Source organism: Branchiostoma lanceolatum, chromosome 6, assembly GCF_035083965.1.
Source record: "Branchiostoma lanceolatum isolate klBraLanc5 chromosome 6, klBraLanc5.hap2, whole genome shotgun sequence".
Taxonomy (NCBI): Eukaryota; Metazoa; Chordata; class Leptocardii; order Amphioxiformes; family Branchiostomatidae; genus Branchiostoma; species Branchiostoma lanceolatum.
In genome coordinates, this window is record NC_089727.1 from 22,063,555 (window position 1) to 22,081,214 (window position 17,660).

Below are 17,660 nucleotides of genomic sequence, written 5' to 3' on the forward strand. Positions count from 1 at the left end.
GTATATAGCGGACACAGAGGCACGGCGGATACGGGATCCCAAGCAGATACGTGGGGCGCCCCCCCCCCCCCACGCCAGTATTTAAGACTTTCGCGAGGCCCGATTGTGCAGACATGTAACAGGAGTTTACGCAATGACGTTAAAAATTCTTAGATTTACGTCATTTTTAGCCAAAAAGTTTGAACAATTACTCAAAGCAAGGGCCTCCTTGCCCAAGGTAATTTTTTCACGCACTCCATAACTCTCTATTGTTCTTGTTAATGATATTGTCAGCGTCCCGACACGGGATGTTTCCTACGGTGGGAAACTGTGGACACTTTGTGTGCACTATTGTGCGCACTGGTGTCCAGTCCTGGTGACACAGGGGTAGGAAAGTCGTGTACACAGCGAGGAAATGTCAGATTTCACCATAGTGTCCAAGCTTGCAAACTTGTGGAAATCTGTGTTTCCATATGTCTACCAATATGCTAGGGAGGCGCCATCCTTGCATGGTGACCCCTGACATGCACCTCCCGATGGCGCCTCCCGAAATGCACCGCTTTCTCGCCCTACTATACTACTGCCAAGAAATTGACGAAAACCAACTCAGGGTTGGTTACAACACTTTATTATATTCAATCCATATTCCCCAAAAATTCCAAATGTCAAATTCTGCTGTAGTTACATTGTGTGTTATACACATACCTCTGTTGTGTATGTTTTTTGGCTAATAATCTATTGAATATTACCAGAAATGACCGACTGCAAGTATTTCTTCAATACGTGACCATGAAAACGACCAATAAATACCTTATACTTAATACTTCATTCATTTCGTATTTGTCCAGCCTTTATGCATTTACCACTGCAAACCCTTAGAATTCCTAACATCAACGCTACAGCGTATGCTAAACCACCTCTTACAATTGTATTGTTTCTACTGGGACAGATACCTTACACTTCAAACAACGTAGTTATTGATAAGTAAGTAAGGAGATAAACATTAGCTGGTACATGAATCCCCCGTCATTGCCACAGTCTACCTCCTATGTTAGCAATTATAGAAATATATCCTCTAGAGGATTGGAAAAGGAAAAAAAGAAAAGGATTTTAAGAGATCTTTCGTGCAGTATTGACAAACGGTAGCAGAATCCGTCAAAAGGTCCGTTTTGTCTTTCCAGCATCTCTGTAATATCAAGGAGGTTTTATATAGAACCTCCTTGGTAATATAAAGAGTGTTTTTGGCGTCGTTTTATTTAAAACAAAAACGTGCTGCATTTTTGCCGTTTATCAACTAAAGCCAAAACATTTTACGACGCTACCTTTAACCTACGCCATCTCCGTAACAAAGTGACAACATGTGTATTAAATCTATTAAGAAGGCCTCAATCGCAGGAACTTCCAGAGAGCTTGGACAGCAATTCGTCGGCATAGGAGAGGGAACCTCTGTTCGCAGATCTGGAAGAGGAAAAAAACAACAACAGTTCAGTCTGACTTAAAGTCTGGTCGGTATTGAGTTTCAATCTAGCTATCTTCAACTTACATTTCCTCTTTGCTTCAACGTCCACTGCACGAAATGGCCACAAACATGGCCGGAACCATCAGCCACCCCCGTGACTATTTTGCCGGTAGAGCCTGCATCAAAACGGCGGGTCAAAGCGAAATTAAAAAAAAAACGCTTAGGGCGATTAACGCAGAGGCGCGAATTTCCTGCCTATGGTAGACCGCACAATAGCAGTACACGCACCTCCTTCAGACAGTGCGCTTTCACGTCCCCGTGTGCACTAACCCGACAATTTTCTAACGGTCAAATTCTCAAAATTATCTTTTTTCTTAGAGATACAGAAGTTTAAACTAACTTGTTCGACATTCTTTCGGCATGTCTGACGCCCTTGCCAGGCCGGGCCATCATGCCCAGCCGTGACACAAGGCAATGATAGCTTCGTCGGCCTAGCTACAGGCGATGGCAAATCAATTTTGCATCCATTGCCTATGAGCGAATATGATATGGTCGTCATTTCACCCGTCCAGGCCCTTGTTGTAGACTAGATAAGACGTGGCTAAGTTTGTCTTCATCTTATTTCGCCATCGTAAATGCATGCCCCCCTCCCTCACTGTCATCATGCCATCCGAGGCACATAATAACTAGCAGAACACAGTTTTCGGCCTGTGGGGATTTCTATAGTTAAGGGCCGCAAGGTGACTAGCTTCGACGCGGTAAAAATTATAGCGCGGTGCAATGGAGAAATACGAAAAATGAATATGTTTGAGTTTAGGGTAGAACCTACAAATAAAGCTATGGTCACACTAAACTCACGTCGTACCTGCGATGGGGTTTCTTCCGTCATGACAGCGCCGTACGTCGTACGTTTGGGGAAAACCGGATGCAATAGTTAACACATACAAAGTGGTGGTCACAGTTAACGTAGGTACATCGTACGATGGGTTTTTTGAGTGTACCTAGGTCAATCGCAGGTAAATCGCAGGTAAATCGTACGTAAAAGTAGCCATCGCCGAGCGTCCTACGCCGGAAAATACAGCTAAAGATGATTTTGAACATGTTCAAAATGTTGCTTCCGTCGCGGTACGATTTCTATTGCCCCCAATACAGACTTCACTACGGCCTTCTTTTTATACCAATGAGATGAAAAAATGTATACATTTCGACCGTGTTTTGATGGTTTCAGTTTTCCCTGATATTGTCGATGTTGTTGAAAAGTGCAGCCACCAGAGCACAGTGGCAACCGGTGTACAGCGCGCCCGCTGAAGAGCCTGCTTTCAAGGCTACGATTTTCCACGTGTCAGATCGAGTATCGCGCACAGGTGATGCATACGATTGTTTCATGGCTATACACACGTGGGTTCATAATTAGATCAGACCTCATTCCCTGAAGAACCTACCCAATGACTTATGGCGTGACTTCTGTGATGAGAACTATACTCTGGTGTCACGCTATCTGAAGCTGACAGACGCCCGGGAACAGCAGCACAACCAGCAGGACGACTAGAACTGAGTTTTTCATTGATATCAACGATTGCTTTATCTTGTAAACATATCATCCTGTATCTCTAAACGAAAGGAAGATACTGAAAAGACTGAAACTTTCATTTTGCAGTTTAATGCTGTCACATGCACTTCACTTTCAGAGAAATCCATATATCAGTACATCCCACTGAAGATATGTATCAAACAAACCGGCCATAAAGAAATGTTGTGCTCCATGACCAGTTGGAATGTTTTCGTTTCACGTTCGTTTTATTTCTTTACTTACGACTTTACTTACTTCTGATCGGTTGTTTAAGGCAAATTACTGTAACGTTTTTTATACATTCGAAAACAGAACTGAATAAGGAGGCGTTCTAATACATTGAAAGAATAAGGATGCGATGCAACAAAACGTTATTTTACTTTTTCCAAGCCAGTTTGCCCCGGATGTGAAAGGGTGATTTGTAAGGATTATTTCATTAACAAATCTTGATATTAAGGGATGAAAAATAAAGTTACTAGAAGACATATGTTTATGCTTATGCGTCTCTGTTGTCATAAACTTAAAACAACTGAAGCCATCCTCACCGCACATATCTATACATGCAAATCGGCCTATATCATATGGTGCTGCCATGGCAACGAACCCACAGGGCTATTGTAGTACTGTTTCAGATAGACTCTTAGCTTTTTTCCCTCTGTGTTTGCCACATTTCCCCCCCCCCCGCACATTTAGCATCTTATCCAACATCCCGGCCTGCCTCCATGCCCCGGGGACAACTTGCCCCTCTGGCCCCTCCTCATCCAAGTGTCTGTTTTGTAAGCCTGGGTACCTTTCTCTCACGAGATTATGCAAACATATAGCAGCGCTCACTATGCGCTCGACTGCTTCTGGTTTCTGAAGTAGTCCCCACCACACTCTCGAGCCAACTCAATCAAAAGTATGTTGTATTGGCCTAGTAAGGTCCGCCGCCGGATCCACGGCCTCACCCACCACCTCCGTCGCCTTCTCGCATTCTGTCTTTCTTGCAGAACCCTGATGAGGGCTGCCAAAATTACAGCTTGCCTTCCCTGTACTCTATTTAGCTGTATCTGCAGCCACACCAGCCTGATTCTTTCTGGTGGCATCACCATCTTGCAAAGGTCAGATGAAACGTGCACACATATGAGATGAGCGACACGTGACAAATCGCACGACGCCGGAAAATTTTGAACATCACCCGACGCTCTGCGATAGCTGATTTTACCTACGATTTACCTGCGATTTACCTGCGATTTACCTGCGTTGTACGGGAAATGCATCGTACGTGCATCGTAGGTACGACGTGAGTTTAGTGTGACCGGGGCTTAACCAAAAAAAAAAAATCCTGTCGGCGTATGGGCTCCTTTCGTCCACTATGAAACAGCGCTCTGCGAGAAGTCACTGAACTGCAGCCGCCTGACCCCGTGAGGCGGTTGCACCAGATGGTGCATTTATATACTAGTAGATATATACACAAAGCGGAAAAGGCCCACTATCCAAATCCCACAGTCTAAAAGCAGACATATTTCTACACCACACAGCACAGTTTACACGTGGATGCCTCTCACATGCAGCTTTATACCCAGTCTTCAAGAGTTTGGGCCGCACTACTTTCGGCTACAATAACTTGCGTTTGTCTAGCGTTCAGTGCCTTAGCCGATGTTTGTCTTAATTTAGGAACAGTTGAAATAGCAAACTTTATTGCCACAAACGAGCTACCAGATGCACCAATCGGCGCGTGTTGATAAACAACATGCTTTATGTAAATGAGCAGTCGCGCGTGCGGGCCGAGTTGTTAACGTGTTAACTGCTTGTCGCGGACATGCGTATTGCTCCTGACGTGATTTTAATTTCACTTTGACCCGCCGTTTTGATGCAGGCTCTACCGGCAAAATGGTTACGGGGATGGCTGATGGTTTCGGGCTGGCTGCAAAAGGTGTATTATTAAGCCCCCCAAAAGGCCGGTTCAGAGCCTGCTTTGGAGGCTACATGGCTTTACGTCACTGTCCGAAATGACTGCAATCCCCCACAACATGTCTAAACAGAGCCGACCCAAAAATTGTTACTCAAGCAACTGGATAAAATTTTGAGACAGTCAGACGTTTCAGACAGCATCCGCTGTCTTTCGTCATTGAGGGTTAGCGTTACCTTCTCAATTTTGGCGCTTTCCATGTTGTTTCCGGTGAAAAGCTGTACTGGGATGTTTCTATCCAGCAACTCGTCCATATCTAGGTTCTTGATGCCTAGAGTACGCACCGTCACTTCTTCCAAGTCTGTCGCGGTAACAAAATATGACAGCGTTAATGAGATGTGACATGGGAGTTACATCATAACACTTACTTATCATAATACTGTTCTCAGTTGCTCTATGTTTGCGATGGTCCCTTACCTCGACATTATGTAGAATAACTCGAATATGAATCTTATATTTCTCTTAAATTGCAGAAAGTTAAAACACTGCACTATTTGATGAAAGTTAAAACACTGCACTGCACTATTTGATGATAACATAGACAAGGTCCTCCTCGGGACATTAATTGTTTCAATGTCCGTACAAATATGGTCAACATGTGTGTGTTCCACTTTAAATCTGCCTACAGGAAACCCCTCAGAATCCTCATTACCTGCACTTGTTTCAGTTCGAGATTGTTAAGGTAGAGGGGGGGGGGGGGGATAGGTGCAACCCTGCTGCTTCCCGGGGTGTAGAACCATATGCTGACCATGGGAACATTTGTCGAGGTCTGTTAAGTCACGCCGCAAGTTTGAAGTAGCCGTGGGCGGGTTTCGTCCAACCGATTTCAGTCATCGACAAATTTCCATCTCTTTGAAGAAGCTTGGAGAGCCGCGCCATTAAAATATATGCAGTAGAGATAAGCGGCCCGAGAATGGTTCCCTGAGGGAGCCACAGGTCACCTTTGCACTGGTAGAGAGCACCCCGTGATAACGCACGACATGAGATCTGTTTGTAAGGAATGCCGAGATCCACCTCACAACCGACGGCCGGAGGCCTAACTCGATCAGGTAGCATTAGGCTGTATTATGGCTGACCCGGTCAAACGCCTTGCTAAAGTCTCCAAATACAAGGGAGGAAAGGGTGCCTGGTCGGTCGACAGCCTTGAAAAGTTCGTCAGTTAAGTTCAAAAGGCAGTGGGTTGTGGACCTTCCTCTAAGACAGCCGAATTGCTGTGGGTCAACTTGAGGTGAAATATCTGACACGGCCCATTCGGCGACGAAACTTTCAGCAACCTTGCCAATAATAGAAGTCATTTAAATTGGACGAAGGTCGTTGATTGATTGATGTTTAGTTTTAGGTATGGGGACCACTATGGCTCGCTTCCATTTGTCAGGGATTGTGCCTTGCAGTTTATAGTAGTCATCCCATGGTCAGACTGACGGAGCTTGGTGGGCCGGCAGGTATTCTAGCAGTAGTGTTGTATCCAGTGGAGGAATAGATTGGATAACGGCCGCCAATGTTTTGTTGATTTCGTCGGCTGGGACTCAAATGTTGATAACGGGATCAGACCGGTTCATATTGGTCATGGCTTTGATTTCTTTATGCCACCCTGCAGCATTGTCTTTTTTCTTTCGTAACAGCATACGTTAGTAGCCTCTATAGCAGGCTCTGAACCGGCCTTTTTGGGGGCTAAATAATGCACCTTTTGCAGTGTATTATCTAGCCCCCAAAAAGGCCGGTTCAGAGCCTGCTATGGAGGCTAATACATCAGCATATTTCTGTGCATGCCCAAAACTATTACACATTTTGGGCCTTACGATGTGTATCTCGGCGTACATAGAACTTACACAAAACTATAGAGATGCACATTGTCATTGGGTGTGCATTGTGCGCACGACTACGTATGGAAAATGTTAATGCGAAACGAACACGAAATCAAGGTACGCAGAAGTGTGACGCACACCTTAAGGCTCATTTACATTTTTGCTTATTCTAGTTCCGTAGGAGTTGCGCATTGACATTTTTTAAAGGCCAGTGCTTAAATTCTTCTTCGAGCAGTGAACACATTTCTTGCTTTGAACCATCAGCACAAAATGAAAGACCTACCTGAGTTCTGCGGCAGCCGCTGGACATCAAGGATAAAGCTAACAGATCCTATCACATCCTCCTGTAAGATAGGTACATGTAGGTGATGATTATACACTTAATACTCACAAATAACTTTACTTATGCCACGGCAATTAGAAGCTTTGGTTCTTTGTCAAGGTTGAGTGCAAATAATGTCAGAAATATTCTTGTTGTTGAATATTGATGTAAGCTATTAGATGAGACTTGATTTTGGGTCCCCTAGCGACTTGTTATGGTACTGCAGCGGAGCTTCCTGTTTCGATATCTCGTGTTCTGGACATGCTATGGAACTGATTTTTTTAGTGGTAGATAGCTCTTTGGACAGAGAGAAAGTGGTATAGCTTCTGGTCCCCTAGAACCTATATGGAAGTGAAGGAGCAGGTTTTGCTTCAGACTTTGAAAGGGAATAACTCAAGAACTGCTTAATGGATGGTCATGAGTTTTGATAAGTAGATAGCTTAAGTGATGATGTACATTATTAGATACCTATTATGCAAATCAGTATCTTACTTGTATAATAAATGAGGAAAGTTTATACAGCCGCCAAATTCCATGATAGGACTCTCAAACATGTGACATATGTAACTGAGGAAGAGAGAAATATTAATAAATGTCTACTATGCAAATAAGGACCTCATTTGCATGATTAATGAGAAAATTATATAACTGAATATGGGCTTAATGAATGTTCATGATTTGTATGTAGATAGCTTATTTATACTTTGTATGATTGGACGATGATTTTGCAAATGAGATCCTAATTTGCATAAGGAATGAGACAATTTTAAAAACCCGCTGTGTTCCATGATATGATTATTCAAATATGTGACATTCGTAACTGCGGAAGAGAGGAATGTTGATAGATATAAAACATGCAAATGTTGGCCTAATTTGCATAATTAATGAGAAAGTGCTATAATCCCACACAGGGTAATGATGTCAATTTCATACTTTTGGCATTTGGAAGTCATGTGAATGTGAACATCGTTGAATTATATTATACTAAAAGGACCTCATTTGCATATTTGATGATAAATTTTTGAAAAACCTTCTTTGTTAAGCTCATCCTTTGGACAACTTCTGTCATTTGGGTGAAGACGATCAACTGGTATAAATTATGATTGATGTGAAACACTCCTAATACGTCGGTCATAAAGGTTAAAATCATTTGGAGAAGTTATGAGGTCGTGGAACTTTAGTTCTATGTTTGAAATACCTGGTTCACTCGATTTGGATTGGTGGCCTCCACAACCGTTTCATACAGAACGTCTCCAAAGTCGTCAGCTACGTTGTGGACAGTCGCAGCCAGAGCCATCGGACCCGGAACCAGAATATCGTCCATGCAAAACTAGATATTCAAGAATAGTGTAATATTACATACATTTTGAAAATTTGACAGTATATCAAAAGACTCTGCTGAGGTGACCAATGTGTGGTTTAAGCATTGGGGTCGCGTTTCGCCGTCCGCCCTTTTTCTAAACTATTCTATTTCTATTATAACAATTTCTGAAAAGGTTTTGCAATACGATTAGACTACGATCACTTTTTGAAAGCGGACGTGTTTTGGTTACCTTTTTTGTGTTGAAGATGTGGGGATGGGTAGCACGCATCAGGTTAGAGATCCCCTTGGTTTCGGTGGGGCTAAAGGCCTTGACCAACCGATGTACGTATAACTGAAAAAGAATTGGGCAAAATGACATGTTTAAATTTCTTGTGCTTTTTTTAAGAAAAGAAAACCAGTCTAAGAAGACGCGCATGTGGAATTCTTATATATTAGCCGTTTTACCAATTTAGTCTTCAAGGACGTATTGCGACTGAAAAAAATCTGTTACCTCGTTTGGGGTCAACGGCATACTTGCTGTGATGTTCATGTTCTCCTTTGCTGATACATTCCGGATGATTTTGTCACGAAGCTCGGATTGTGTTGCATTCTGGTCTTTTCCCTGAAAGGTATCAGCAGTAATTGTAGCGGGCGATAAAGAAACATCAAGTGCACCAGAATTTTCACCTATCAATAAAGCAGGCGACCGCCATGTTCGTTCCAATATTTGCATGTTAATCGCTCTGATAACAAGGGCAAACAACCATTATGTGTTTTAGAGCTCTGGTTCCTCTATAATTGTCTTTTTGCATTCTACAGTGGCATTTCAGAAGTTCAGAAGATCTCTTAAACGATTCCGCTATGAAATGCCAGCAAGGCGATGGTGTCAGGCAAATCGTTCTATATAACAAAAAAATCAGACATCGGCACCCCCGGGAAGTCTCAAGATATTTTGTTTTTAAATTTGCTTAGTCTAAACCTCATTGTGAACTTCTGCCTACATCTACATGTACTTTCCAACTGCAATGTATTGGCCCTGTTTAGGTTGTGTAATTCTATCGGGTATTACACCGTGATCAATAATAAGTTTATTGCAAATTACTGCCCGTAGGCTAATTGCAAACAACATACATGAAATAACAGGGTACAAAATAGGTATAAAAGCGACTAGACTGGACTTTACAAACTGATACCATGATTGCGCTGTGTACATTCTAGTGACGACCTCAAATCACTTACTCTCACAATGATGCCAATCAACTGTAACGAAATCTTCCCTCACCCTCCGCCACCCTACGTCAGTGCGCGGAGGTAATACCTGAGCGTTTAGAATGAAACACAACCTGGGTTGAGTGAAAAGAAAGGGACATGCACTATACCTCCTTCGAAACCTGTAACTGATCAGTCACCGACTTCGGATATAAGCCCTTCCTTGTTAGCCGGAAAACGGTTTCCTCGTGTTGATTCACCAGAACGTGGGTGTGGCTCACGAGGGTGAATCTACCGCTCCTTCCTGCCTCCTCCACGGAGTTGGTAGAGAAGAGTGCTCTGACGGAGTCACCGTCAGTCACAGGCCGCAGCTGAGCCATGTTGTAGATTCCCAGGTGAAGGTGACCCGCTTCAGAGGACCTGTGATGGAGGGCAAAGGTCAGTATTACACGCATGCGCCGTCAGTAAAAGGCCGCAGCTGAGCCATGCTGTAGATTTTCAGGTGAAGGTGACCCACTTCAGAGGTGCAGCATTACATGCATACCCCAGCCCAGCGGCCATTCTAGTTTACATGCCTTTCTAGCCTATTTAAGACATTTAGAAGCCATTTTCTTGGAAAGGTGTTGGTGTAATCTTGAAGAGACATGTGAAGTGTTGAGACCTTCCGATTTGATATAGAAAACAAGGCATTGGTCCATCTTTTCGAGGTCTATGAGGACCTGCTATTAACCGCTTAATCCCTTCTCTGACATCATCATAATGAGAATGGCGCCACCCGTTTTATTCTGCGTAGCTGTCGTAGTGCTCCAGAGTATAGAAACCTCCAAACTGGAATTTTTGGAGAATTGATATAGTGGGCCACTGTCTGAGGGGGTTTCTGCCCTGGAATGTTCATGCAATGTGCCCATCTTCTTCGATACAGTCAATTGGAGTATATCTTGCCCGACAGGGAATCTTAACGTCTACAAACAGAACTCAACGCAGATTATCTACAAAACTGTTCTAGCTCCGTATTGTAAGTTTACCTTTAGATACATACAGTGCAGAAACTTTGTAAACCATGTCATGGGAACCTGACTTTGAAAAGGCAAATTCAGAAAAGTTCAAGGTTAAAGTTACACTATGTGTCGCTACAGTAGCTAGGATCGATTTGTTGCTCCATATGTATAGTGCTGATATTCGTGTCCTGTCCGGTTTCCCTACTAAAATGATCCATAGTGCTGATACTCGTGTCCTCTCCGGTTTCGCTACTAAAATGATCCATATAGTTCTAATACCCATGTCCTGTGCTGTTTCCCTAGTACTAAAATGAGTTGGAAAACGGGGACTTACTTCGATATGGCTAAACCCGTCACCAACATCGCTAGTAAGTGGAAGGGCGGCTGGACTCCCGGAAGACCAATCTCCTGTGCTGCCAAGTTGCAGCTGTTGAGCCTTTTAGCGTTGAGAAATGCGGAGCTCCAAGCTGCCCGCCAGGATGAGTCCAGGGTGACCGGCACCATGCCGTGGGTCCAGCCTCCTCCTGCGGTGGTCTTTGTGAGTCCACCCGTCCGTTGAAGTGGGGTGACGGTGTGCAAGTCCCCCTCATTCTCATTGCCATCTTGACTAGTGGATGATTTTAAAGCCTGTATCTGGCTGTGCCTCTGTAGAATTTGTAGAGCGCCAGGACGCATGGGAGGGCCGATGAACCGGCGCGGCTCCTGCGCGGACGGCTGGTAGACTCTGGCTCCTGCTGTAACGTGTTCCGCCCAGTCTACCTCTCGCCGCGAAGGAGAGTAGAGCTGGTTTGCAAACGGCACCAGCTTTGGATGTAGTAAAATCATTCCTATAAAAAAGTCGGACATGCATTTAGAATGATCTACATAAGTGTAAGAGTCTAATCACTGTCAAGCAATGTTTAACGTTCATCTTGAACATAATAAAGAATTGAAATCATTTTGCAAAATGAAATGAATGTCATTACATACCTACCCAAACACGCACGGACATACACACGTACAAATAAGGCATACAAAACAAAAACATAAGGCATGCACACACACACACGAGAATACATACGCATACATAGGTATACCAAATGTACACAAAGACGCGGCGCACACAAAGACTCTCTCTCTCACGCACACAGACACACACATACACACAGACACACACACACACACACCGGGTCCCATACACACAGATAATCACACACACACATACACACACACACGGAAGTTCGCGTTAAGACATATGCTTGCACAAAACGTACACACACACATACACACGCACATGCACACAAACTCACATACAGAGACGCACGTGTGTTAGCACACGCGCGTTAGCACACACACATACACACTTTCACACACACAAACACACACACACACTCCTTCATAAACACACACAGAAACAAACATACACAAAATTACTACCATCAAATCCAAGAGCCTTTCCGCGGTTAGCATCTCGTTCGATGCGTGCGAAGTTATCAAAGTCACCCTGTGACGGGGTCTCTATCGCGTTGACTCCGGCTGCCTTAGCCGCTTGCAGCACGCGGAGTCCGAGACGTTCCGCAATCGGGCTGCCGGGCGGCACTAGGAAACACGCCGCGAAGTCCCCTTTCCCAGCTGCCAGTGCGCTTATACGTCGAGAGGCCTATAACCGTCAATTTTGTCGTAAGTGTTGTTCTGTTTGTATACAGGAATACATTAATGTTGCCTTAAGTTTATGAATGGAACTAATAAGTAAATAAGAAAGGCGCACGTTTGCGCATGCGCAAGTACAGCATAGTTTACCGCATCCCTTCCTCATGCAAAATGGACTGTTCCATATAAACCTTCTTCAGAAACGGAGATTGTCCCACTTTTCAAGAATGGGCCCTTTCAGTGACCACATGTTATGTTACGTACCAGTCCCAAAACACTACGCAACCAAATGGAATGCACGTTTCGGACGACCTCTATGTAATTTAATAAAACCTTGGGAAAACACCTCCACACACTAAATGGAGTTTTCGGTAATTATTCCAGTCCTAAATTTATTTTTCAAAAGCCCCCTATTCAATCATTCTTTTTCAACAGCCTCCATGTAATGTTACGGACGAAATTACCAAAAAACTTCCACACCTTTTTTTTCATGATTGATGATCCCAATCCGGAATGGAATTCTAATATTTAGAAAATAAGGAACATGGTCTTCCAGAGGCATGCGCACCCGCTTAATGTTATGGACCAGTCCAAAAGCAGTTTCACACAAACATTGATTTCCATAGTCACCCCTGTCCAAAACTGAATTGATAAAGAAATTGCCTCCCCCCCCCAGTCCAAAAGCACTTCCACAAAAATGACTTTTCATAATCACCCAGTCCAAATTTGATTTTGACCACTCCCCATTCTGGAATGGACTCTTCCATCCCACCAATCGAATGTTAGACCATGTTGATTGATTACATGGATGACATCCTACGGGAACCCCCCAAAAAATGATGCGAGCGTGCGAGTAAAAAGAGGTTTTGAAAAAAATGCCTTTCTTATGAAATCTGCGTAGTCAGGAAGATTGAACAAATGGCTAAACACACAGAAAATGGTATACCAAATACTGGATTCTTTAGGTTTGTTATATATCTTCTAATTTTGGTCTGAACTTAACTGGTTCTAAAGTTTTCCAATCGAATCTGATCCTTTTGCACCTTGCGGCATATATTTGCTCATTTTGTAGCTGCTTCGCGCTATTCTAAGTATGGTAATTTTTTTTTTTGGGGGGGGGGATGGACGAACAATTTTGCGCGCGCGGATGTCATCCGTAGAATCAAATCCACATCGCCTTACGGACCAGTTCGAAATCAATATGGCCTATATACTAACTATTCAAGGATCCTCTGAGTATATAGAAACAGATATAAACATACGCCAAAAATAGTTACTCGAGCAACGGATACAATTCTGAAATTCAACATTTTGTCCAGTTGCTGGAGTAACAGTTATTGGCGTATCTTATTCCCTGGATGTCTCACCTTCATCAACGTAGATACAGACATAGTTTACCCACTGTGGTCCTTATGCAAGAATGAACACGTTTTAGAAGATTTTCCATAAGGTAAAATTCACAGCGCCGTTAGTGTAAGTGTAGTCCTAAATCATACAATATAATCCGCAAAATTATCACTTGTCACTTTACAAAATACCTTTGCAATGTCAAATGCATTCTTATATCCGTCGAGGCACTCGATAACTGGGATGATCTTTAAGTGGCCATGAGCCATGTTGTTTGCCCTCTCCATCTCAGTCAGGACTTCGGCAGCTCTACTGACCTCATCTGCTGACGTCACCTTGGGCAAGATGAAACCTGTCACATCGGGGTGGCAGAGCTCCCCCACTTCCTTTTGCAGCGTGGCGCTGTTGCGGGGGTCACTGACTCGCACGTACAAGCTGTGTGGGCCGCGGAACACCCCGCTCTTCAGAGTCTCAGAATACAACTTCAGGGCAGATTCTTTCTCTCCTTCCGGTACCCCGTCTTCAAGGTCCAAGTTGTAGACATCAGCCTGTGCTTCCCGGAAATTTTGGAGGCTTCGAGGAGAATTTTTCAGGACAAGTACAGACCTCATGAGCGGGGTGACTCCTGTCGACTGCTCCCTGCGCAGGGTCAGGCTGATGAATGCAGCCGTTGTCCACCGACCGTGCGACAGCGCCACCTTGCGGAGAACGTTTCGCTGCACCAGTCTCACTAAAGCCGCCATTCTCATCGGTTTGGTGGGATGCTATTCTTGATTGCCTGTCTTACGGTTCTGGCTGTAGCAATGATAGAATGAAGCTGGTCACATAACTCTTTTTAAAACACAGCAGGGCAAAAAGACGCATATCGTAAAACCAAATTCAACGGCATTCGGAAATGAAATGTTTTAGCCAAACATAACATGATATAAACTTTTCACACCTTGGGTCATGTTGTAAGATAAGTAAACAACCATATAACATAATGTAATGAAAATCAGCAAATTGAAGTCAGGATGGAATTTGAACATAAATTTTCAGCACGTGGCAGCAAGTTTCTTAATAAGCTGCACTTACCCTATAAAAACTACGTCACGACAACTCCAATGTGTGAGATCAAATAACGCAAGTACGGAGAAATTTTTATTTCATTTTAAATGGTTCAAATTTCGTACCATGATGTCAGGAACCGACCACTGAATTTCTTAGCCAACTAATATTTTCTAATTAATCAATGTCCGGGTTACGCCAAAAATAGTTACTCAAGCAACTAGATAGAATTTTGAAACAGTCAGACGTTTCAGACAGCATCCGCTATCTTTCGTCAGTGAATGTTCGGGTTCATTGAGGGTATACTTTAACATTCGGAGTGATTCGGGGTTAGTTCGGGCCTTTTGAAGGTGGAATAAGAGGGGTGAGCGTGTTTTCGAGCCAGTGGCACTTCCACTATAAGATCAATAGTTACGCAAAGTGGGCGGTCATCATGGTCTGACTGTCAAACAAACTGGTTCACTCGCTGTGAGTCTACGTCAGTACCTGACGTAAATTTGGCCAAATATAAAGCTGTTTCCACTCCAGGCCTATTCCCGTCATACTCACCGCCCGACGGTGATTTATATAGCAAAGGACAATAAGCTGATCATGACTAATTCTGACGCGATAAAAAAAAGATATGGGGTGCAATTGAAGAATATGAAAGATGAATATGTTTCAGTTTAGTGCACAACCTTAAATTTAGAAAGAATTCTACTGTCGAAGTATTGACGTAATCATCATCTTGTTGAAATTCACCAATATAAACTGAACCTGTCTAACTCATTGGCTGACCAGATCCCTTGGAACATAGGGTGAAACACTGCATCTGCACAGTTTGTTACTCAGAACACGCGCACTTCATATCAACACTCGCTATCCCCTAAGGAACAACAGGCCGATCCTATCAAACACCTATCGAACATATAGAACCTCCTGTTCTATTTCGAACACCTCCGTCAAAAATAGCGCAGAAACAGAGATGGCTCGTGTTAAGCAGGGTACGGATATCTGTGGCAGGTTTTCCACCATATTGGCTGCATGTATGCTCATCAGGGGAAAAACTAAATAAATGCTGGCAATGAAAAATAATTGCCATGGCTACGGTGTAAGGTTTGCTATTTGTTAATAAATGCTTGCCTTTGTTGGTGTGGTTCACCCCTTACAGTGGCATTAACGGAACCTCTGGGAACTTGAAGTAGCGTTTTACAGTAATTGAGAAGAACATACTCTAGATCGGACACTTCATAAGATGATTTGGGATGATTCAACGATATATTTTGGTTAGCTAGTATTTTTGATTGGTACAAAGTGTTTAATCTATCATCATATTGCTTAAAGCGAACAAGAACAGGACGAGACGACGAGACATCGCATTTCTTCCCAATTCGTGCAACCTTTAGGAGGTGTACATTTGCGCCTAATATCGGCGAAAATATATTGTATATTGTTTCCCTAATGTTTTCAGCGGGACTTTCCTGTATACCGTTAAGAATCAAATCCCTACATTGAATGTTTGTCACCAGTATTTCAGCGCAGTAAAGTAAGATAGGTTTAACTAAACTATTGAACAGATCAAGGGCAAGAGAAATGGATGGATTGTGGTTTGATGCTAGTAAAGATTTAAGTTTAAAGGAAGCCCGTAGAGCTTTTAATCGTAATTGCTTAGTAACACGTGCGAATGAACCTGCCGGGGTTATATCTACCCCTAAGTATGTATAAAACTGTGTGATGTTGATTATATGCCCCTGTGATTGGAAGGTGGAGCGTTGATTTTTACCTGTCCTTCCATTTTTTGAAAAGATCATTACTTTAGTTTTATCTGGTGCACATCTTTGTTAATTGATAATTTCCAAAGGGAGCGAAATTCATCAAGATTTTTCAAACATTCTTTTAGACCTGCCTCTGATTTAGACAATAGTACAAGGTCGTCCGCCAAGAGAAGGCTGTTTATATGAGTGTCTTTTAGGGCAATATAGATATGAAGAAAAAATGGTTGGCAGATCATTAATATAAAGATTAAACAAAAGCGGGCTTAGATTGCATCCTTGGCGCACGCCACAGCTCGATTTAAAGAAATCTGATAGTCCAATCGGCGTTTTGACACAATATTCTAGACTAGAGCAGATAGATTTAATGGTTCTGAAGAAATCACCGCCAATACCAGAAGCTTAAATTTTATAGAAAAGCCCATCCCTCCAGACAGAGTCAAAGTCATTCTTAAATTTTACGAAGCAGGCATACAATTTACGACCGGGTTCAGATATCTGTTTGTCAATTAATGTTTTAAGTACGAAAATGTTGTCACTGGTACGGAAGTTTTTACGGAAGCCAGACTGGAAAGGGGATAATAAGTTGTTATCTTCGAGGAAGTGCTGTAAACGTCTGCTTAATATGAACGTGAATAGTTTCCCAACACAGCTTGATATAGCTATTCCTCTATAATTAGACGGGTTTGACGTACTACCACTCTTATAAATAGGGACTAATATGCTTTGACTCCATTGACTTGGAAAATTACCGGAATGAAGAACAATGTTGAAGAGTTTTTTAAGTTGTGTTAAGAGTTTTGTAACTCCATATTTCAGCATTTCGTTTATGATAGAGTCTGTACCACACGCTTTGCTTCCTTTTAGATTACGTAAACCCTCAAGGATTTCGTCTTCCGTTATTTCTAGATCAAGTGGGCTTGGTGTTAACTTTTCGAGGCTGCTGATTATGCTGTTTGTGTGCTTCGAGTTGTCTTTGTCTACAGTTTGGCAGAGGTCAGGCCTTTTTTGCGCAATGTGTTGGTGGAATTTTTTATCAGACTCATTAGTTCCAGCTAAGTTATTGAGACTTTCAAAATAATTTCTCCAGTCTTCGGGGCTGATGTTACTATCTACTTCGTCTTTTACGTTACTGTCCTGCCTTTGTAAGTTCAATTCCCTCCAGAATTTTTGAGGCTCGACTTTACTAAGTTTATTAAGATTTTTCCATTGCTTTTCTTTGAATAGTCTTTTTGTAGTCTTACTTTTCTTCTTGTATGATTTTGATGTTGCAGAAATATGATTGTCGAA

General features: G+C 42.8%; 1 protein-coding gene across 3 annotated transcripts; it reads right to left on the reverse strand.

Moving 5' to 3' along the window:
• Positions 1–591: 591 nt before the first annotated feature.
• LOC136437036 (uncharacterized) lies at positions 592–14,438 on the reverse strand. 3 transcript variants are annotated; one of them, XM_066431478.1, is made up of 10 exons: positions 13,764–14,424; positions 12,013–12,235; positions 10,931–11,423; positions 9,769–10,018; positions 8,901–9,011; positions 8,640–8,741; positions 8,285–8,416; positions 7,048–7,108; positions 5,136–5,260; positions 592–1,437 (listed from the first exon to the last, which is right to left on the reverse strand). In XM_066431478.1, exons 1-10 carry the CDS (start codon positions 14,319–14,321, stop codon positions 1,354–1,356), a joined length of 2,139 nt encoding a protein of 712 aa, XP_066287575.1. In that variant the 5' UTR covers positions 14,322–14,424; the 3' UTR covers positions 592–1,353. The 3 variants fall into 3 exon arrangements, 2 of the variants coding, with proteins under 2 accessions (XP_066287575.1, XP_066287576.1); XM_066431479.1 differs by having other exon boundaries at positions 13,890–14,423; XR_010756142.1 differs by lacking the exons at positions 592–1,437; positions 5,136–5,260 and having other exon boundaries at positions 8,285–8,418; positions 8,641–8,741; positions 13,764–14,438.
• Between the last annotated feature and the right edge of the window lie 3,222 nt (positions 14,439–17,660).